Raw genomic sequence first — 22,711 nt, 5'->3', positions numbered from 1 at the left:
GAGAGACAGACAGGAGACAGGAGAGAGGAGACAGGAGACAGACAGGAGACAGACAGGAGAGAGACATACAGACAGACAGGAGAGAGGAGACAGGGGACAGACAGGAGACAGAGACAGGAGAGAGAGACAGGAAGACAGGAGAGACAGAGACAGGAGAGAGGAGACAGACAGGAGACAGACAGACAGGAGAGAGGAGACAGGGAGACAGACAGGAGACAGAGAGACAGGAACGAGAGAGACAGACAGGAGACAGGGAGACAGGAGAGAGACAGACAGACAGGAGACAGGAGAGAGAGAGACAGGAGACAGACAGACAGAAGACAGAGAGGAGAGACAGACAGAGAGAGGAGAAAACATTTCAGACTTCTCTTCTAAATTGGCATATTTTCTGTGTGCTTATTACATGTCCGTACAAACCAGGATCCAGAGTAGTCTATGTCCACCTGTTATAACCAGGATCCAGAGTAGTCTATGTCCACCTGTTATAACCAGGATCCAGAGTAGTCTATGTCCGTCCACCTGTTATAACCAGGATCCAGAGTAGTCTATGTCCACCTGTTATAACCAGGATCCAGAGTAGTCTATGTCCACCTGTTATAACCAGGATCCAGAGTAGTCTATGTCCACCTGTTATAACCAGGATCCAGAGTAGTCTATGTCCACCTGTTATAACCAGGATCCAGAGTAGTCTATGTCTACCTGTTATAACCAGAACCCTCTCTCTACCTGACAGATTATCTATAGGCTGTTTGAGAGCTGCCCCCCCCCCCCCTCTCTCTCTACCTGACAGATTATCTATAGGCTGTTTGAGAGCTGCCCCCCCCCCCCCTCTCTACCTGACAGATTATCTATAGGCTGTTTGAGAGCTGCCCCCCCCCCTCTCTCTCTCTACCTGACAGATTACCTATAGGCTGTTTGAGAGCTGCCCCCCCCCCTCTCTCTACCTGACAGATTATCTATAGGCTGTTTGAGAGCTGCCCCCCCCCCTCTCTACCTGACAGATTATCTATAGGCTGTTTGAGAGCTGCCCCCCCCCTCTCTACCTGACAGATTATCTATAGGCTGTTTGAGAGCTGCCCCCCCCCCCCTCCCCCTCTCTAACTGACAGATTATCTATAGGCTGTTTGAGAGCTGCCCCCCCCCTCTCTACCTGACAGATTATCTATAGGCTGTTTGAGAGCTGCCCCCCCCCCCCCCTCTCTCTCTCTACCTGACAGATTATCTATAGGCTGTTTGAGAGCTGCCCCCCCCTCTCTCTCTCTACTTGACAGATTATCTATAGGCTGTTTGAGAGCTGCCCCCCCCCTCTCTCTCTACCTGACAGATTATCTATAGGCTGTTTGAGAGCTGCCCCCCCCCCCCTCTCTCTCTACCTGACAGATTATCTATAGGCTGTTTGAGAGCTGCCCCCCCCTCTCTCTACCTGACAGATTATCTATAGGCTGTTTGAGAGATGCCCCCCCCCCTCTCTACCTGACAGATTATCTATAGGCTGTTTGAGAGCTGCCCCCCCCCTCTCTACCTGACAGATTATCTATAGGCTGTTTGAGAGCTGCCCCCCCCCCCCCTCTCTACCTGACAGATTATCTATAGGCTGTTTGAGAGCTGCCCCCCCCCCCCCTCTCTCTCTACCTGAGATTATCTATAGGCTGTTTGAGAGCTGCCCCCCCCCCCCTCTCTCTCTACCTGACAGATTATCTATAGGCTGTTTGAGAGCTGCCCCCCCCCCCCTCTCTACCTGACAGATTATCTATAGGCTGTTTGAGAGCTGCCCCCCCCCCCCCCCCCCTCTCTCTCTCTACCTGACATATTATCTATAGGCTGTTTGAGAGCTGCCCCCCCCCCCCCCCCCCTCTCTCTCTACCTGACATATTATCTATAGGCTGTTTGAGAGCTGCCCCCCCCCTCTCTACCTGACAGATTATCTATAGGCTGTTTGAGAGCTGCCCCCCCCCCCCTCCCCCTCTCTAACTGACAGATTATCTATAGGCTGTTTGAGAGCTGCCCCCCCCCTCTCTACCTGACAGATTATCTATAGGCTGTTTGAGAGCTGCCCCCCCCCCCCCCTCTCTCTCTCTACCTGACAGATTATCTATAGGCTGTTTGAGAGCTGCCCCCCCCTCTCTCTCTCTACTTGACAGATTATCTATAGGCTGTTTGAGAGCTGCCCCCCCCCCTCTCTCTCTACCTGACAGATTATCTATAGGCTGTTTGAGAGCTGCCCCCCCCCCCCCTCTCTCTCTACCTGACAGATTATCTATAGGCTGTTTGAGAGCTGCCCCCCCCTCTCTCTACCTGACAGATTATCTATAGGCTGTTTGAGAGATGCCCCCCCCCCTCTCTACCTGACAGATTATCTATAGGCTGTTTGAGAGCTGCCCCCCCCCTCTCTACCTGACAGATTATCTATAGGCTGTTTGAGAGCTGCCCCCCCCCCCCCCTCTCTACCTGACAGATTATCTATAGGCTGTTTGAGAGCTGCCCCCCCCCCCCTCTCTCTCTACCTGAGATTATCTATAGGCTGTTTGAGAGCTGCCCCCCCCCCCCTCTCTCTCTACCTGACAGATTATCTATAGGCTGTTTGAGAGCTGCCCCCCCCCCCCTCTCTACCTGACAGATTATCTATAGGCTGTTTGAGAGCTGCCCCCCCCCCCCCCCCCCCCCTCTCTCTCTCTACCTGACATATTATCTATAGGCTGTTTGAGAGCTGCCCCCCCCCCCCCCCCTCTCTCTCTACCTGACATATTATCTATAGGCTGTTTGAGAGCTGCCCCCCCCCCCCCCCCCTCTCTACCTGACAGATTATCTATAGGCTGTTTGAGAGCTGGCCCCCCCCCCTCTCTACCTGACAGATTATCTATACGCTGTTTGAGAGCTGCCCCCCCCCTCCCTCTACCTGACAGATTATCTATAGGCTGTTTGAGAGCTGCCCCCCCCCCTCTCTCTCTCTCTCTACCTGACATATTATCTATAGGCTGTTTGAGAGCTGCCCCCCCCCCCCTCTCTACCTGACAGATTATCTATAGGTTGTTTGAGAGCTTCCCCCCCCCCCCTCTCTACCTGACAGATTATCTATAGGCTGTTTGAGAGCTGCCCCCCCCCCTCTCTACCTGACAGATTATCTATAGGTTGTTTGAGAGCTTCCCCCCCCCCCCCCCCTCTCTACCTGACAGATTATCTATAGGCTGTTTGAGAGCTGCCCCCCCCTCTCTACCTGACAGATTATCTATAGGCTGTTTGAGAGCTGCCCCCCCCCCCCTCTCTCTCTCTCTACCTGACAGATTATCTATAGGCTGTTTGAGAGCTGCCCCCCCCCTCTCTCTCTACCTGACAGATTATCTATAGGCTGTTTGAGAGCTGCCCCCCTCTCTCTCTCTACCTGACAGATTATCTATAGGCTGTTTGAGAGCTGCCCCCCCTCTCTCTCTCTACCTGACAGATTATCTATAGGCTGTTTGAGAGCTGCCCCCCCCCCCCCCCCTCTCTACCTGACAGATTATCTATAGGCTGTTTGAGAGCTGCCCCCCATCTCTCTCTACCTGACAGATTATCTATAGGCTGTTTGAGAGCTGCCCCCCCCCCCCTCTCTACCTGACAGATTATCTATAGGCTGTTTGAGAGCTGCCCCCCCCCCACTCCCCCTCTCTACCTGACAGATTATCTATAGGCTGTTTGAGAGCTGCCCCCCCCCCCCCCTCCCCCTCTCTACCTGACAGATTATCTATAGGCTGTTTGAGAGCTGCCCCCCCCCCACTCCCCCTCTCTACCTGACAGATTATCTATAGGCTGTTTGAGAGCCCCCCCCCCCCCCCCCCCTCTCTACCTGACAGATTATCTATAGGCTGTTTGAGAGCTGCCCCCCCCCACTCCCCCTCTCTACCTGACAGATTATCTATAGGCTGTTTGAGAGCTGCCCCCCCCCCCCCTCTCTACCTGACAGATTATCTATAGGCTGTTTGAGAGCTGCCCCCCCCCCCCCCTCTCTCTCTACTTGACAGATTATCTATAGGCTGTTTGAGAGCTGCCCCCCTCTCTCTCTACTTGACAGATTATCTATAGGCTGTTTGAGAGCTGCCCCCCCCCCCCCTCTCTCTCTACCTGACAGATTATCTATAGGCTGTTTGAGAGCTGCCCCCCCCCCCCCCCTCTCTCTCTACCTGACAGATTATCTATAGGTTGTTTGAGAGCTGCCCCCCCCCCCCCCTCTCTCTCTACCTGACAGATTATCTATAGGCTGTTTGAGAGCTGCCCCCCCCCCCCCTCTCTCTCTCTACCTGACAGATTATCTATAGGCTGTTTGAGAGCTGCCCCCCCCCCTCTCTCTCTCTACTTGACAGATTATCTATAGGCTGTTTGAGAGCTGCCCCCCCCCCCCCCCTCTCTACCTGACAGATTATCTATAGGCTGTTTGAGAGCTGCCCCCCCCCCCCCCCCCCCCCTCTCTACCTGACAGATTATCTATAGGCTGTTTGAGAGCTGCCCCCCCCCCCCTCTCTCTCTACTTGACAGATTATCTATAGGCTGTTTGAGAGCTGCCCCCCCTCTCTCTCTACTTGACAGATTATCTATAGGCTGTTTGAGAGCTGCCCCCCCCCCCCTCTCTCTCTACCTGACAGATTATCTATAGGCTGTTTGAGAGCTGCCCCCCCCCCCCCCTCTCTCTCTACCTGACAGATTATCTATAGGCTGTTTGAGAGCTGCCCCCCCCCCCTCTCTCTCTCTACCTGACAGATTATCTATAGGCTGTTTGAGAGCTGCCCCCCCCCCCCCTCTCTCGCTCTACCTGACATATTATCTATAGGCTGTTTGAGAGCTGCCCCCCCCCCCCCCCCCCTCTCTACCTGACAGATTATCTATAGGCTGTTTGAGAGCTGCCCCCCCCCCCTCTCTACCTGACAGATTATCTATAGGCTGTTTGAGAGCTGCCCCCCCCCTCTCTACCTGACAGATTATCTATAGGCTGTTTGAGAGCTGCCCCCCCCCCCCCTCTCTCTCTACCTGACAGATTATCTATAGGCTGTTTGAGAGCTGCCCCCCCCCCCCCCCCTCTCTCTCTACCTGACAGATTATCTATAGGCTGTTTGAGAGCTGCCCCCCCCCTCTCTCTCTACCTGACAGATTATCTATAGGCTGTTTGAGAGCTGCCCCCCCCCCCCTCTCTCTCTACCTGACAGATTATCTATAGGCTGTTTGAGAGCTGCCCCCCCCCTCTCTCTCTCTACCTGACAGATTATCTATAGGCTGTTTGAGAGCTGCCCCCCCCCCCCCCCCTCTCTCTCTCTACCTGACATATTATCTATAGGCTGTTTGAGAGCTGCCCCCCCCCCCCTCTCTCTCTACCTGACAGATTATCTATAGGCTGTTTGAGAGCTGCCCCCCCCCCCCCCCCTCTCTACCTGACAGATTATCTATAGGCTGTTTGAGAGCTGCCCCCCCCCCCCCCCCTCTCTCTCTACCTGACAGATTATCTATAGGCTGTTTGAGTGCTGCCCCCCCCCCCTCTCTCTCTACCTGACAGATTATCTATAGGCTGTTTGAGAGCTGCCCCCCCCCCCCCCTCTCTACCTGACAGATTATCTATAGGCTGTTTGAGAGCTGCCCCCCCCCCCCTCTCTCTCTACCTGACAGATTATCTATAGGCTGTTTGAGAGCTGCCCCCCCCCCCCCCCCTCTCTCTCTCTACCTGACATATTATCTATAGGCTGTTTGAGAGCTGCCCCCCCCCCCCTCTCTCTCTACCTGACAGATTATCTATAGGCTGTTTGAGAGCTGCCCCCCCCCCTCTCTCTCTCTACCTGACAGATTATCTATAGGCTGTTTGAGAGCTGCCCCCCCGCTCTCTCTACCTGACAGATTATCTATAGGCTGTTTGAGAGCTGCCCCCCCCCCCCTCTACCTGACAGATTACCTATAGGCTGTTTGAGAGCTGCCCCCCCCCCCCCCCCTCTCTACCTGACAGATTACCTATAGGCTGTTTGAGTGCTGCCCCCCCCCCCCTCTCTCTCTACCTGACAGATTATCTATAGGCTGTTTGAGAGCTGCCCCCCCCCCCCCCCCCCTCTACCTGACAGATTATCTATAGGCTGTTTGAGAGCTGCCCCCCCCCCCTCTCTACCTGACAGATTATCTATAGGCTGTTTGAGAGCTGCCCCCCCCCCCCCCCCCTCCCTCTCTACCTGACAGATTATCTATAGGCTGTTTGAGAGCTGCCCCCCCCCCCCCCTCTCTCTCTACCTGACAGATTATCTATAGGCTGTTTGAGAGCTGCCCCCCCCCCCCCTCTCTACCTGACAGATTATCTATAGGCTGTTTGAGAGCTGCCCCCCCCCCCTCCCTCTCTACCTGACAGATTATCTATAGGCTGTTTGAGAGCTGCCCCCCCCCCCCCTCCCCCTCTCTACCTGACAGATTATCTATAGGCTGTTTGAGAGCTGCCCCCCCCCCTCTCTCTCTCTACCTGACAGATTATCTATAGGCTGTTTGAGAGCTGCCCCCCCCCCTCTCTCTCTCTCTACCTGACAGATTATCTTTAGGCTGTTTGAGAGCTGCCCCCCCCCCCCTCCCTCTCTACCTGACAGATTATCTATAGGCTGTTTGAGAGCTGCCCCCCCCCCCCCCCTCCCCCTCTCTACCTGACAGATTATCTATAGGCTGTTTGAGAGCTGCCCCCCCCCCTCTCTCTCTCTACCTGACAGATTATCTATAGGCTGTTTGAGAGCTGCCCCCCCCTCTCTCTCTCTCTACCTGACAGATTATCTTTAGGCTGATTGAGAGCTGCCCCCCCCCCTCTCTACCTGACAGATTATCTATAGGCTGTTTGAGAGCTGCCCCCCCCCCCCCCCTCTCTACCTGACAGATTATCTATAGGCTGTTTGAGAGCAGCCCCCCCCCCCCCCCCCCCCCCTCTCTCTCTACCTGACAGATTATCTATAGGCTGTTTGAGAGCTGCCCCTCCCCCCCCCCTCTCTACCTGACAGATTATCTATAGGCTGTTTGAGAGCTGCCCCCCCCCCCCTCCCTCTCTACCTGACAGATTATCTATAGGCTGTTTGAGAGCTGCCCCCCCCCCCCCTCCCCCTCTCTACCTGACAGATTATCTATAGGCTGTTTGAGAGCTGCCCCCCCCTCTCTCTCTCTACCTGACAGATTATCTATAGGCTGTTTGAGAGCTGCCCCCCCCCCTCTCTCTCTCTACCTGACAGATTATCTATAGGCTGTTTGAGAGCTGCCCCCCCCCCCTCTCTCTCTCTCTACCTGACAGATTATCTTTAGGCTGTTTGAGAGCTGCCCCCCCCCCCCCTCTCTACCTGACGGATTATCTATAGGCTGTTTGAGAGCTGCCCCCCCCCCCCCCCTCTCTCTCTCTACCTGACAGATTATCTATAGGCTGTTTGAGAGCTGCCCCCCCCCTCTCTCTCTCTCTACCTGACAGATTATCTATAGGCTGTTTGAGAGCTGCCCCCCCCCCCCCTCTCTACCTGACAGATTATCTATAGGCTGTTTGAGAGCTGCCCCCCCCCCCCCCCCCCCTCTCTACCTGACAGATTATCTATAGGCTGTTTGAGAGCTGCCCCCCCCCCCCTCTCCTCTCTACTTGACAGATTATCTATAGGCTGTTTGAGAGCTGCCCCCCCCCCCCCCCTCTCTCTCTACTTGACAGATTATCTATAGGCTGTTTGAGAGCTGCCCCCCCCCCCCCCCTCTCTCTCTACCTGACAGATTATCTATAGGCTGTTTGAGAGCTGCCCCCCCCCCTCTCTCTCTACCTGACAGATTATCTATAGGCTGTTTGAGAGCTGCCCCCCCCCCCTCTCTCTCTCTACCTGACAGATTATCTATAGGCTGTTTGAGAGCTGCCCCCCCCCCCCCCTCTCTCTCTCTACCTGACAGATTATCTATAGGCTGTTTGAGAGCTGCCCCCCCCCCCCTCTCTCTCTCTACCTGACATATTATCTATAGGCTGTTTGAGAGCTGCCCCCCCCCCCCCCTCTCTACCTGACAGATTATCTATAGGCTGTTTGAGAGCTGCCCCCCCCCCCCTCTCTACCTGACAGATTATCTATAGGCTGTTTGAGAGCTGCCCCCCCCCTCTCTACCTGACAGATTATCTATAGGCTGTTTGAGAGCTGCCCCCCCCCTCTCTCTCTACCGGACAGATTATCTATAGGCTGTTTGAGAGCTGCCCCCCCCCCCTCTCTCTCTACCTGACAGATTATCTATAGGCTGTTTGAGAGCTGCCCCCCCCCTCTCTCTCTCTACCTGACAGATTACCTATAGGCTGTTTGAGTGCTGCCCCCCCCCCCCCCCTCTCTCTCTACCTGACAGATTATCTATAGGCTGTTTGAGAGCTGCCCCCCCCCCCCCCCCCCTCTCTACCTGACAGATTATCTATAGGCTGTTTGAGAGCTGCCCCCCCCTCTCTACCTGACAGATTATCTATAGGCTGTTTGAGAGCTGCCCCCCCCCTCCCCCTCTCTACCTGACAGATTATCTATAGGCTGTTTGAGAGCTGCCCCCCCCCTCTCTCTCTACCTGACAGATTATCTATAGGCTGTTTGAGAGCTGCCCCCCCCCCCCCTCTCTACCTGACAGATTATCTATAGGCTGTTTGAGAGCTGCCCCCCCCCCCCCCCCTCCCTCTCTACCTGACAGATTATCTATAGGCTGTTTGAGAGCTGCCCCCCCCCCCCCCCCCTCCCCCTCTCTACCTGACAGATTATCTATAGGCTGTTTGAGAGCTGCCCCCCCCTCTCTCTCTCTACCTGACAGATTATCTATAGGCTGTTTGAGAGCTGCCCCCCCCCCTCTCTCTCTCTACCTGACAGATTATCTATAGGCTGTTTGAGAGCTGCCCCCCCCCCCCTCTCTCTCTCTCTACCTGGCAGATTATCTTTAGGCTGTTTGAGAGCTGCCCCCCCCCCCTCTCTACCTGACAGATTATCTATAGGCTGTTTGAGAGCTGCCCCCCCCCCCCTCTCTCTCTCTACCTGACAGATTATCTATAGGCTGTTTGAGAGCTGCCCCCCCCCCTCTCTACCTGACAGATTATCTATAGGCTGTTTGAGAGCTGCCCCCCCCCCCCCCCCCTCTCTACCTGACAGATTATCTATAGGCTGTTTGAGAGCTGCCCCCCCCCCCCTCTCTACCTGACAGATTATCTATAGGCTGTTTGAGAGCTGCCCCCCCCCCCCCCCTCTCTCTCTACCTGACAGATTATCTATAGGCTGTTTGAGAGCTGCCCCCCCCCCCCCCCTCTCTACCTGACAGATTATCTATAGGCTGTTTGAGAGCTGCCCCCCCCCCCCCCCCCCCCCCCTCCCCCCTCTCTACCTGACAGATTATCTATAGGCTGTTTGAGAGCTGCACCCCCCCTCTCTCTACCTGACAGATTATCTATAGGCTGTTTGAGAGCTGCCCCCCCCCCCCCCCCTCTCTCTACCTGACAGATTATCTATAGGCTGTTTGAGAGCTGCCCCCCCCCTCTCTACCTGACAGTCATGAGTCATGATGATTGAGGTATAGTGTGTGTGTGTGTGTACCTGAGCCTTGCTCTTGGGCGCCCCCCGTACTCCCGAAGGGTTCGAGAGTCCTTTAATCTCTTGCTGTAGTTTGGTAATACTCTTGGTCAGCGTTCCCAGCGTTGTCATGATCACCGCCTTGTCTCCTGCCTTCATCGTCTTGTTCTTCTCCAGTTTACAGATCAACAGCTGGAACGCGGGAGTACGAGAGAGGGAAAAACATCATACTAGCGACCTTCTAGGGACCAGAGGGATTCATTTTACATCTCCTCTACCTCAGATCTTCTAGGGACCAGAGGGATTCATTTTACATCTCCTCTACCTCAGACCTAGGAAAAACATGATACTAGCGACCTTCTAGGGACCAGAGGGATTCATTTTACATCTCCTCTACCTCAGATCTTCTAGGGACCAGAGGGATTCATTTTACATCTCCTCTACCTCAGACCTAGGAAAAACATGATACTAGCTACCTTCTAGGGACCAGAGGGATTCATTTGACATCTCCTCTACCTCAGACCTAAGAAAAACATGATACTAGCGACCTTCTAGGGACCAGAGGGATTCATTTGACATCTCCTCTACCTCAGACCTAGGAAAAACATGATACTAGCGACCTTCTAGGGACCAGAGAGGATTCATTTGACATCTCCTCTACCTCAGACCAATGGGTTTTGACGAAGGAAAGGAGAGAGGAATCAAGGACAGATGGATTGAGCCACGGTGAGGGTAAAATCATAGAGATGGATAGAGGACTCATCTTTATATCTGTGCCGTTGCCAGCGTCTGTGACAGCATGGGCAGGGCTTTTACAACCCATAGGAAAACCCCACGCCGTTGACTACTTTAAAATGGCAGAAGCATGGTGGAGGCCCTTAATGGCGCTTCCCATGTTTAAACAACCTGCTGGCCACTAGAGACCTCTATCATTCTCTATGGGGGGGGAAGAAAAACAACTCACCTTTTGAGTCTCGATGTGTTTCTCCAGGATTTCCTGCTTCTTCTTCCTCATTTCCTGTTGGAGCCGCAGGGCTTCCTGTCAGGGGAATATTAAAGTGGTAATTCACCTCTTCCACAACCACGGTAAAGTGCTCTGAGCGTCTGGAAAAGCTACATGAAGACAACTGTTACGTTCAGACTCTTTTCCCAGGAGTCTCCTAACAGGTTTAGAGATGAACGTGACCCCTCTTCCCTAACCCGTATATTCCAGACCCCCACCTTCTCCTCCATCTCTTCCCCCCTAGTCCCACGCTCTCCTCCATCCATCTCTTCCCCCTAGTCCCACGCTCTCCTCCATCCATCTCTTCCCCCTAGTCCCACGCTCTCCTCCATCCATCTCTTCCCCCCTAGTCCCACGCTCTCCTCCATCCATCTCTTCCCCCCTAGTCCCACGCTCTCCTCCATCCATCTCTTCCCCCCTAGTCCTACCTTCTCCTCCATCCATCTCTTCCCCCCTAGTCCCACGCTCTCCTCCATCCATCTCTTCCCCCCTAGTCCCACGCTCTCCTCCATCCATCTCTTCCCCCCTAGTCCTACCTTCTCCTCCAACCATCTCTTCCCCGCCAATCCCACGCTCTCCTCCATCCATCTCTTCCCCCCTAGTCCCACGCTCTCCTCCATCCATCTCTTCCCCCCTAGTCCCACGCTCTCCTCCATCCATCTCTTCCCCCCTAGTCCCACCTTCTCCTCCATCCATCTCTTCCCCCCTAGTCCCACGCTCTCCTCCATCCATCTCTTCCCCCCTAGTCCCACGCTCTCCTCCATCCATCTCTTCCCCCCTAGTCCTACCTTCTCCTCCATCCATCTCTTCCCCCCTAGTCCCACGCTCTCCTCCATCCATCTCTTCCCCCCTAGTCCCACGCTCTCCTCCATCCATCTCTTCCTCCTACCTTCTCCTCCATCTCTTCCCCCCTAGTCCCACGCTCTCCTCCATCCATCTCTTCCCCCCTAGTCCCACGCTCTCCTCCATCTTCCCCCCTAGTCCCACGCTCTCCTCCATCCATCTCTTCCCCCTAGTCCCACGCTTCTCCTCCATCCATCTCTTCCCCCCTAGTCCCACGCTCTCCTCCATCCATCTCTTCCCCCCTAGTCCTACCTTCTCCTCCATCCATCTCTTCCCCCCTAGTCCCACCTTCTCCTCCATCCATCTCTTCCCCCCTAGTCCCACCTTCTCCTCCATCCATCTCTTCCCCCCTAGTCCCACCTTCTCCTCCATCCATCTCTTCCCCCCTAGTCCTACCTTCTCCTCCATCCATCTCTTCCCCCCTAGTCCCAACTTCTCCTCCATCCATCTCTTCCCCCCCTAGTCCCACGCTCTCCTCCATCCATCTCTTCCCCCCTAGTCCTACCTTCTCCTCCATCCATCTCTTCCCCCCTAGTCCCACGCTCTCCTCCATCCATCTCTTCTAGTCCCCCTTCTCCTCCTATCTCCCACGCTCTCCTCCATCCATCTCTTCTCCCCCTAGTCCCACGCTCTCCTCCATCCATCTCTTCCCCCCTAGTCCCACCTTCTCCTCCATCCATCTCTTCCCCCCTAGTCCCACGCTCTCCTCCATCCATCTCTTCCCCCCTAGTCCCACGCTTCTCCTCCATCCATCTCTTCCCCCCTAGTCCTCCACCTTCTCCTCCACCTTCTCCTCCATCCATCTCTTCCCCCCTAGTCCTACCTTCTCCTCCATCCATCTCTTCCCCCCTAGTCCCACGCTCTCCTCCATCCATCTCTTCCCCCCTAGTCCCACGCTCTCCTCCATCCATCTCTTCCCCCCTAGTCCCACGCTCTCCTCCATCCATCTCTTCCCCCCTAGTCTCCACCTCCCAACTTCTCCTCCATCCATCTCTTCCTAGTCCATCTCCTCCATCCATCTCTTCCCCCCTAGTCCCACGCTCTCCTCCATCCATCTCTTCCCCCCTAGTCCCACCTTCTCCTCCATCCATCTCTTCCCCCCTAGTCCCACGCTCTCCTCCATCCATCTCTTCCATCTCTTCCCCCTAGTCCCACGCTCTTCTCCTCCATCCATCTCTTCCCCCCTAGTCCCACCTTCTCCTCCATCCATCTCTTCCCCCCTAGTCCCACCTTCTCCTCCCCACTAGTCCCACCTTCTCCTCCATCCATCTCTTCCCCCCTAGTCCCACCTTCTCCTCCATCCATCTCTTCCATCCACCTTCTCCTCCATCCATCTCTTCCCCCCTAGTCCCACTAGTCCCAACTTCTCCTCCATCCATCTCTTCCCCCCTAGTCCCACGCTCTCCTCCATCCATCTCTTCCAGTCCTACCTTCTCCTCCATCCATCTCTTCCCCCCTAGTCCCACGCTCTCCTCCATCCATCTCTTCCCCCCTAGTCCCACGCTCTCCTCCATCCATCTCTTCCCCCCTAGTCCCACCTTCTACTCCATCCATCTCTTCCCCCCTAGTCCCACGCTCTCCTCCATCCATCTCTTCCCCCCTAGTCCCACGCTCTCCTCCATCCATCTCTTCCCCCCTAGTCCTACCTTCTCCTCCAACCATCTCTTCCCCGCCAATCCCACGCTCTCCTCCATCCATCTCTTCCCCCCTAGTCCCACGCTCTCCTCCATCCATCTCTTCCCCCCTAGTCCCACGCTCTCCTCCATCCATCTCTTCCCCCTAGTCCTACGCTCTCCTCCATCCATCTCTTCTCCCCCCTAGTCCTACCTTCTCCTCCATCCATCTCTTCCCCCCTAGTCCCACCTTCTCCTCCATCCATCTCTTCCCCCCTAGTCCCACCTTCTCCTCCATCCATCTCTTCCCCCCTAGTCCCACCTTCTCCTCCATCCATCTCTTCCCCCCTAGTCCCACCTTCTCTCCTCCATCCATCTCTTCCCCCCCTAGTCCCACCTTCTCCTCCATCCATCTCTTCCCCCTAGTCCTACCTTCTCCTCCATCCATCTCTTCCCCCCTAGTCCCACGCTCTCCTCCATCCATCTCTTCCCCCCTAGTCCTACCTTCTCCTCCATCCATCTCTTCCCCCCTACCTTCTCCTCCATTCATCTCTTCCCCCCTAGTCCTACCTTCTCCTCCATCCATCTCTTCCCACGCTCTCCTCCATCCATCTCTTCCCCGCTCTCCTCCATCTATCCTCCATCCATCTCTTCCATCTCCCCTAGTCCCACGCTCTCCTCCATCCATCTCTTCCCCCCTAGTCCCACGCTCTCCTCCATCCATCTCTTCTAGTCCCACGCTCTCCTCCATCCAGTCCCACCTTCTCCTCCATCCATCTCTTCCCCCCTAGTCCCACCTCTCTCCTCCATCCATCTCTTCCATCTCCCCTAGTCCCACGCTTCTCCTCCATCCATCTCTTCCCCCCTAGTCCCACGCTCTCCTCCATCCATCTCTTCCCCCCTACCTTCTCCTCCATCCACCTTCTCCTCCATCCATCCATCTCTTCCCCGCTCTCCTCCATCCATCTCTTCCCCCCTAGTCCCACGCTCTCCTCCATCCATCTCTTCCATCCATCCTTAGTCCCACGCTCTCTCCTCCATCCATCTCTTCCCACACCTTCTCCTCCATCCATCTCTTCCCCCCTAGTCCCACCTTCTCCTCCATCCATCTCTTCCCCCCTAGTCCCACCTTCTCCTCCATCCATCTCTTCCCCCCTAGTCTTCTCCTCCATCCATCTCTTCTTCTCCTCCATAGTCCCACGCTCTCCTCCATCCATCTCTTCCCCCCTAGTCCTACCTTCTCCTCCATCCATCTCTTCCCCCCTAGTCCCACGCTCTCCTCCATCCATCTCTTCCCCCCTAGTCCCACGCTCTCCTCCATCCATCTCTTCCCCCCTAGTCCTACCTTCTCCTCCATCCATCTCTTCCCCCCTAGTCCCACGCTCTCCTCCATCCATCTCTTCCCCCCTAGTCCCACGCTCTCCTCCATCCATCTCTTCCCCCCTAGTCCTACCTTCTCCTCCAACCATCTCTTCCTCCACGCTCTCCTCCATCCATCCATCTCTTCCCCCCTAGTCCCACGCTCTCCTCCATCCATCTCTTCCCCCCTAGTCCCACGCTCTCTCCTCCATCCATCTCTTCCCCCCTAGTCCCACCTTCTCCTCCATCCATCTCTTCCCCCCTAGTCCCACCTTCTCCTCCATCCATCTCTTCCCCCCTAGTCCTACCTTCTCCTCCATCCATCTCTTCCCCCCTAGTCCCACCTTCTCCTCCATCCATCTCTTCCCCCCTAGTCCCACCTTCTCCTCCATCCATCTCTTCCCCCCTAGTCCCACCTTCTCCTCCATCCATCTCTTCCCCCCTAGTCCCACGCTCTCCTCCATCCATCTCTTCCCCCCTAGTCCCACGCTCTCCTCCATCCATCTCTTCCCCCCTAGTCCCACGCTCTCCTCCATCTATCTCTTCCCCCCTAGTCCCACGCTCTCCTCCATCTATCTCTTCCCCCCTAGTCCCACCTTCTCCTCCATCCATCTCTTCCCCCCTAGTCCCACGCTCTCCTCCATCCATCTCTTCCCCCCTAGTCCCACGCTCTCCTCCATCCATCTCTTCCCCCCTAGTCCCACGCTCTCCTCCATCCATCTCTTCCCCCCTAGTCCCACCCTCTCCTCCTCCTCCACCCACCCCCTCCTCGACAGCCTCCCACCCACCCTTCCCCACTCTCTCCTCCTCCCATCCAACTCCTCCTCGCACCCTCCGTTCCTTCCATCCATCCATCTTTCCCACCCCTTCCCTCTCCTCCTTCCCTCCCCATCCCTCTCCTCCTTCCCACCCCATCCCTCTCCCCCCTCCCTCTCCCCCTTCCCTCTCCTCCTTCCCTCCCCATCCCTCTCCCCATCCCTCTCCTCCTTCCCTCTCCTCCTTCCCTCTCCTCCTTCCCACCCCATCCCTCTCCCCCCTCCCTCTCCTCCTTCCCACCCCATCCCTCTCCTCCCTCTCCCCCTTCCCTCTCCCCCTTCCCACCCCATCCCTCTCCTCCTTCCCTCCCATCCCTCTCCTCCTTCCCTCCCCATCCCTCTCCCCCTTCCCTCTCCCCCTTCCCACCCCATCCCTCTCCTCCTTCCCTCCCATCCCTCTCCTCCTTCCCTCCCATCCCTCTCCTCCTTCCCTCCCCATCCCTCTCACCCCTTCCCTCTCCCCCTTCCCACCCCATCCCTCTCCTCCTTCCCTCCCATCCCTCTCCCCCATCCCTCTCCCCCTTCCCTCTCCCCCTTCCCACCCCATCCCTCTCCTCCTTCCCACCCCTCTCCCCCCTCTCCTCTCCCACCTGTTTATTCTTCATAGCCTCCTCTGTAGCAGTGACCCCAGCAAACAGAGCCGTCTTCTGAGCTGCTTTCAGAGCAGCCATGTTGTACACTGTCTTAGTCAGCCCCGTAGAGGTGGAGAACACCTGGTGGAGAGGAGGACCATGTTATTATTACTGGGGACTTGTATAGGAGAACACCTGGTAGAGAAGACTAATATAGGAGAACGCCTGGTGAAGAGGACTCATATAGGAGAACACCTGGTGGAGAGGACTCATATAGGAGAACACCTGGTGGAGAGGACTCATATAGGAGAACACCTGGTGGAGAAGACTCATATAGGAGAACACCTGGTGGAGAGGACTCATATAGGAGAACACCTGGTAGAGAGGACTCATATAGGAGAACACCTGGTGGAGAGGACTCATATAGGAGAACACCTGGTGGAGAGGACTCATATAGGAGAACACCTGGTGGAGAGGACTCATATAGGAGAACACCTGGTGGAGAAGACTCATATAGGAGAACACCTGGTGGAGAGGACTCATATAGGAGAACACCTGGTAGAGAGGACTCATATAGGAGAACACCTGGTGGAGAGGACTCATATAGGAGAACACCTGGTGGAGAGGACTCATATAGGAGAACACCTGGTGGAGAGGACTCATATAGGAGAACACCTGGTGGAGAGGACTCATATAGGAGAACACCTGGTGGAGAGGACTCATATAGGAGAACACCTGGTGGAGAGGACTCATATAGGAGAACACCTGGTGGAGAGGACTCATATAGGAGAACACCTGGTAGAGAGGACTCATATAGGAGAACACCTGGTAGAGAGGACTCATATAGGAGAACACCTGGTAGAGAAGACTCATATAGGAGAACACCTGGTAGAGAGGACTCATATAGGAGAACACCTGGTAGAGAGGACTCATATAGGAGAACACCTGGTAGAGAGGACTCATATAGGAGAACACCTGGTAGAGAGGACTCATATAGGAGAACACCTGGTGGAGAGGACTCATATAGGAGAACACCTGGTGGAGAGGACTCATATAGGAGAACACCTGGTGGAGAGGACTCATATAGGAGAACACCTGGTGGAGAGGACTCATATAGGAGAACACCTGGTGGAGAGGACTCATATAGGAGAACACCTGGTGGAGAGGACTCATATAGGAGAACACCTGGTAGAGAGGACTCATATAGGAGAACACCTGGTGGAGAGGACTCATATAGGAGAACACCTGGTGGATAGGACTAATATAGGAGGACACCTGGTAGAGAGGACTCATATAGGAGAACACCTGGTGGAGAAGACTCATATAGGAGAACACCTGGTGGAGAAGACTCATATAGGAGAACACCTGGTGGAGAGAACTCATATAGGAGAACACCTGGTGGAGAGGAGGTCAACTTAAAGGAAAACTCAAGTCAAAAACTATATTTAGATTTGTTGATACAGTGGACTTGTTTTCTCACCTTTCCTGCCGGTCCACTAGGGGTACTTCCTGGTTTAGAGGCGAAGCCCAGCCTCTCCTTCATTGATAGGTTGGATTTAAAGTCATTCTGTGAGGCAACACGAGAGTCTTGGTTGGGCTCTGAGCAGTCGGCAGGCAGAGGGCCCAGACGGTCTTTGACGGACTGTTTCAGACAAGTGGCTGGCTGCTGCACCTGCTGGAGTAAACAACAACAACAACGTCAACAATAAACAAACAAAGGGCAGCGACAACAGGCTAGGCTCGGTCAACGACAACAGGCTAGGCTCGGTCAACGACAACAGGCTAGGCTCGGTCAACGACAACAGGCTAGGCTCGGTCAACGACAACAGGCTAGGCTCGGTCAACGACAACAGGCTAGGCTCGGTCAACGACAACAGGCTAGGCTCGGTCAACGACAACAGGCTAGGCTCGGTCTACGACAACAGGCTAGGCTCGGTCTACGACAACAGGCTAGGCTCGGTCTACGACAACAGGCTAGGCTCGGTCTACGACAACAGGCTAGGCTCGGTCTACGACAACAGGCTAGGCTCGGTCTACGACAACAGGCTAGGCTCGGTCTACGACAACAGGCTAGGCTCGGTCTACGACAACAGGCTAGGCTCGGTCTACGACAACAGGCTAGGCTCGGTCTACGACAACAGGCTAGGCTCGGTCTACGACAACAGGCTAGGCTCGGTCTACGACAACAGGCTAGGCTCGGTCTACGACAACAGGCTAGGCTCGGTCTACGACAACAGGCTAGGCTCGGTCTACGACAACAGGCTAGGCTCGGTCTACGACAACAGGCTAGGCTCGGTCTACGACAACAGGCTAGGCTCGGTCTACGACAACAGGCTAGGCTCGGTCAACGACAACAGGCTAGGCTCGGTCAACGACAACAGGCTAGGCTCGGTCTACGACAACAGGCTAGGCTCGGTCAACGACAACAGGCTACTAGGTCAACGACAACAGGCTACTAGGTCAACGACAACAGGCTACTAGGTCAACGACAACAGGCTACTAGGTCAACGACAACAGGCTACTAGGTCAACGACAACAGGCTACTAGGTCAACGACAACAGGCTAGTAGGTCAACGACAACAGGCTAGTAGGTCAACGACAACAGGCTAGTAGGTCAACGACAACAGGCTAGTAGGTCAACGACAACAGGCTAGTAGGTCAACGACAACAGGCTAGTAGGTCAACGACAACAGGCTAGTAGGTCAACGACAACAGGCTAGTAGGTCAACGACAACAGGCTTGTAGGTCAACGACAACAGGCTAGTAGGTCAACGACAACAGGCTAGTAGGGCAACGACAACAGGCTCGTAGGGCAACGACAACAGGCTCGTAGGGCAACGACAACAGGCTCGTAGGTCAACGACAACAGGCTCGTAGGGCAACGACAACAGGCTCGTAGGGCAACGACAACAGGCTCGTAGGGCAACGACAACAGGCTCGTAGGGCAACGACAACAGGCTCGTAGGGCAACGACAACAGGCTCGTAGGGCAACGACAACAGGCTCGTAGGGCAACGACAACAGGCTCGTAGGGCAACGACAACAGGCTCGTAGGGCAACGACAACAGGCTCGTAGGGCAACGACAACAGGCTCGTAGGGCAACGACAACAGGCTCGTAGGGCAACGACAACAGGCTCGTAGGGCAACGACAACAGGCTCGTAGGGCAACGACAACAGGCTCGTAGGGCAACGACAACAGGCTCGTAGGGCAACGACAACAGGCTCGTAGGGCAACGACAACAGGCTCGTAGGGCAACGACAACAGGCTCGTAGGGCAACGACAACAGGCTCGTAGGGCAACGACAACAGGCTCGTAGGGCAACGACAACAGGCTCGTAGGGCAACGACAACAGGCTCGTAGGGCAACGACAACAGGCTCGTAGGGCAACGACAACAGGCTCGTAGGGCAACGACAACAGGCTCGTAGGGCAACGACAACAGGCTCGTAGGGCAACGACAACAGGCTCGTAGGGCAACGACAACAGGCTCGTAGGGCAACGACAACAGGCTCGTAGGGCAACGACAACAGGCTAGGGCAACGACAACAGGCTAGGGCAACAGGCTAGGGCAACAGGCTAGGGCAACAGGCTAGGGCAACGACAACAGCCTAGGGCAACGACAACAGCCTAGGTCAATGACAACAGACTAGGTCAACGACAAGACTAGGTCAACGACAACAGGCTAGGTCAATGACAACAGGCTAGGTCAACGACAACAGGCTAGGTCAACGACAACAAGCTAGGTCAACGACAACAGGCTAGGGCAAACGACAACAGGCTAGGGCAAACGACAACAGGCTAGGGCAAACGACAACAGACTAGGGCAAACGACATAACATAGAAGGCCAACTGTGCTGCAGTACGCCCCGACCAGCAGGAAAAACTCTGGATCTGAGGCCACTAATAACTAACGGCCATTTGGGCAAAATGGCTGAATGAATGAAACGTGCTTCCTAAATCCAAGTGCACCACTTTTGACCGGGGTCCATAGAGCTCTGGTAGAAAAGAAGTACACTTTTAAGGGAATAGGCTGCCATATTTGGGATGTGGACTTACCATGAGTGGCTGTGGTTGATGGTGTTGCTGTCCCTGCTGTCCCATTCCCTGCTGTCCCATTCCCTGCTGTCCCATTCCCTGCTGTCCCATCTCGTCCTCACAGTGCCAGAGGACTCTAATGAAGCGGTTGTTGAGAACAGCCTCAGGACTCTGCAGGGCACGCTTAGCCTCCTCGTGACTGTCGAACTGGATCAGGGCCCCCTCCGGGTCATTACCATAGGTTACCTGGGGGGGGACGACGACAACGGACGGACGGACAGAGAGAGAGAGAGACAGAGAGAGAGAGAGAGAGAGAGAGAGAGAGAGAGAGAGAGAGAGAGAGAGAGAGAGAGAGAGAGAGAGAGAGACACAGAGAGAGAGAAACGGGAGGGAGGGTGAGCAGGGGAAGAGAGGAAGGAGCAAGGGAGTGAGGAAGATAGGGTTATGTTAACCCTCACTCACTAAGAAGAAGTGCACTAAATAGGGAGTAGTGTGCCAATAACGCCAACAACAACAAAACACAGCTTAAAGCAGAAAGGTATCGTTAGCCAATCAGTCGAACCTGCAGGTTGACGATAGTCCCGAACTTGCTGAAGTGTTGGTTAAGCTTGGAGATGTTGTTGAGTCCCTGGGGGATCTGAAGGACCGACAGCTTGGTGTTTGACCCAAACGGAGCCTTCTGGTTCTGGTTCTGAGGGTTCTTGTTGTGGAACCCACCCTGGAGGTTCTGCTGGTTGAAGTTAGGTCTGACAGAACACATGGAGATTACAGGAACAGCTACTGTACTGCTTGTTGGTTACAAGGTCCTTTGTGTTCTGTCTGAACCCCTAGGTATATTACCTGTTGTGGTCTATGATGGTTCTCTAATGTTCTGTCTGAATCCCCAGGTATATTACCTGTTGTGGTCTATGATGGTTCTCTAATGTTCTGTCTGAACCCCCAGGTATATTACCTGTTGTGGTCTATGATGGTTTAATGTTCTGTATGAACCCCCAGGTATATTACCTGTTGTGGTCTATGATGGTTCTCTAATGTTCTGTCTGAATCCCCAGGTATATTACCTGTTGTGGTCTATGATGGTTCTCTAATGTTCTGTCTGAACCCCCAGGTATATTACCTGTTGTGGTCTATGATGGTTTAATGTTCTGTCTGAACCCCCAGGTATATTACCTGTTGTGGTCTATGATGGTTCTCTAATGTTCTGTATGAACCCCCAGGTATATTGCCTGTTGTGGTCTATGATGGTTTAATGTTCTGTATGAACCCCCAGGTATATTACCTGTTGTGGTCTATGATGGTTCTCTAATGTTCTGTATGAACCCCCAGGTATATTACCTGTTGTGGTCTATGATGGTTTAATGTTCTGTCTGAACCCCCAGGTATATTACCTGTTGTGGTCTATGATGGTTCTCTAATGTTCTGTCTGAACCCCCAGGTATATTACCTGTTGTGGTCTATGATGGTTTAATGTTCTGTCTGAACCCCCAGGTATATTGCCTGTTGTGGTCTATGATGGTTTAATGTTCTGTATGAACCCCCAGGTATATTACCTGTTGTGGTCTATGATGGTTCTCTAATGTTCTGTCTGAATCCCCAGGTATATTACCTGTTGTGGTCTATGATGGTTCTCTAATGTTCTGTCTGAACCCCCAGGTATATTACCTGTTGTGGTCTATGATGGTTCTCTAATGTTCTGTCTGAACCCCCAGGTATATTACCTGTTGTGGTCTATGATGGTTCTCTAATGTTCTGTATGAACCCCCAGGTATATTACCTGTTGTGGTCTATGATGGTTTAATGTTCTGTATGAACCCCCAGGTATATTACCTGTTGTGGTCTATGATGGTTCTCTAATGTTCTGTCTGAACCCCCAGGTATATTACCTGTTGTGGTCTATGATGGTTCTCTAATGTTCTGTATGAACCCCCAGGTATATTACCTGTTGTGGTCTATGATGGTTCTCTAATGTTCTGTCTGAACACCCAGGTATATTACCTGTTGTGGCCTGTGTCTCATGCCAAATCAACTGTCTCACAGTCTCAAGGTGTGTGTTCTTGCTTGTCGGACCAAGGTGTGTGTGTGTGTGTTCTTGCTTGTCGAACCAAGGTGTGTGTGTGTGTGTGTTCTTGCTTGTCGAACCAAGGTGTGTGTGTGTTCTTACTTGTCGGCCCAGGGTTTCTTGGGGAGCATTGCTCCGTGGTGTGAGACAGCAGATCTCTTCCTGGAGGCCGAGTCCAGAACAATCCTCATTCTGTTGGGCATCTGATCTGGGAATTCATTAAACATCTGTGTGACTGGACTGACGAGATCAGACGAGACCTTGACCAGTCAGGATAGAGAATCTCTCTCTCTCCCTCCCTCCTATATAACAACACATTATAGTCCCACCTTCCCTCTGAATGCACATCGAGACTGGTTGTGTTTAGGTACCTCTGTCTCTGTCTCTGTCCCTCCCTCCCTCTCTTCCTCCCTCTCTCCCCCTCCACTATAACAACACATTATAGTCCCACCTTCCCTCTGAATCCACATCTAGACAGGTTGTGTTTAGGTACCTCTGTCTCTGTCCCTCCCTCCCTCTCTTCCTCCCTCTCTCCCCCTCCACTATAACAACACATTACAGTCCCACCTTCCCTCTGAATGCACATCAAGACTGGTTGTGTTTAGGTACCTCTGTCTGTCTGTCTCCCTCCCTCCCTCTCTCCCTCCCTCTAATATAACACCACATTACAGTCCCACCTTCCCTCTGAATCCACATCGAGACTGGTTGTGTTTAGGTACCTCTGTCTCTGTGAGGCAGGTCCTCCCCCATAGTCAGTCCTATGAGGTTGGGTCTTTGGACGTTGACTCTGTGGCGATACACTGGTCTGGAGGTGTTGGTGAGGCTGGGATCCTCAGGGTTATACATGTCAGAGTCATACTGGCCTGGGAGAGAGGGACCACAACAAACTTAATGAAGA

General features: G+C 54.2%; 2 protein-coding genes across 3 annotated transcripts in view; one reads left to right on the top strand and one right to left on the bottom strand.

The window, feature by feature from the left end:
* The window catches only part of LOC139372439 (protocadherin-9), an 801,390-nt gene that overhangs the window by 507,252 nt on the left and 271,427 nt on the right, over positions 1–22,711 (top strand). The gene's annotated exons all lie outside the window — the stretch shown is intronic.
* The window catches only part of LOC139372984 (RNA binding motif protein 26), a 37,043-nt gene that overhangs the window by 7,934 nt on the left and 6,398 nt on the right, over positions 1–22,711 (bottom strand). Inside the window, exons 9-17 of one of the 2 annotated variants that reach the window (XM_071112892.1) lie at positions 22,533–22,676; positions 21,916–22,021; positions 20,317–20,500; positions 19,866–20,000; positions 19,776–19,835; positions 17,201–17,395; positions 15,739–15,861; positions 10,480–10,554; positions 9,540–9,707 (exon numbers count right to left, since the gene is read on the bottom strand). In XM_071112892.1, the coding sequence (XP_070968993.1) occupies positions 9,540–9,707; positions 10,480–10,554; positions 15,739–15,861; positions 17,201–17,395; positions 19,776–19,835; positions 19,866–20,000; positions 20,317–20,500; positions 21,916–22,021; positions 22,533–22,676 (1,190 nt within the window). Of the gene's footprint in view, positions 1–9,539; positions 9,708–10,479; positions 10,555–15,738; positions 15,862–17,200; positions 17,396–19,775; positions 20,001–20,316; positions 20,501–21,915; positions 22,022–22,532; positions 22,677–22,711 lie in introns of both variants that reach the window. The other variant, XM_071112891.1, reaches the window with a different exon arrangement.

The sequence above is a fragment of the Oncorhynchus clarkii genome, chromosome 18 (assembly GCF_045791955.1).
Source record: "Oncorhynchus clarkii lewisi isolate Uvic-CL-2024 chromosome 18, UVic_Ocla_1.0, whole genome shotgun sequence".
Lineage (NCBI taxonomy): Eukaryota > Metazoa > Chordata > Actinopteri > Salmoniformes > Salmonidae > Oncorhynchus > Oncorhynchus clarkii.
This window is presented reverse-complemented; position numbering and strand designations above follow the sequence as displayed.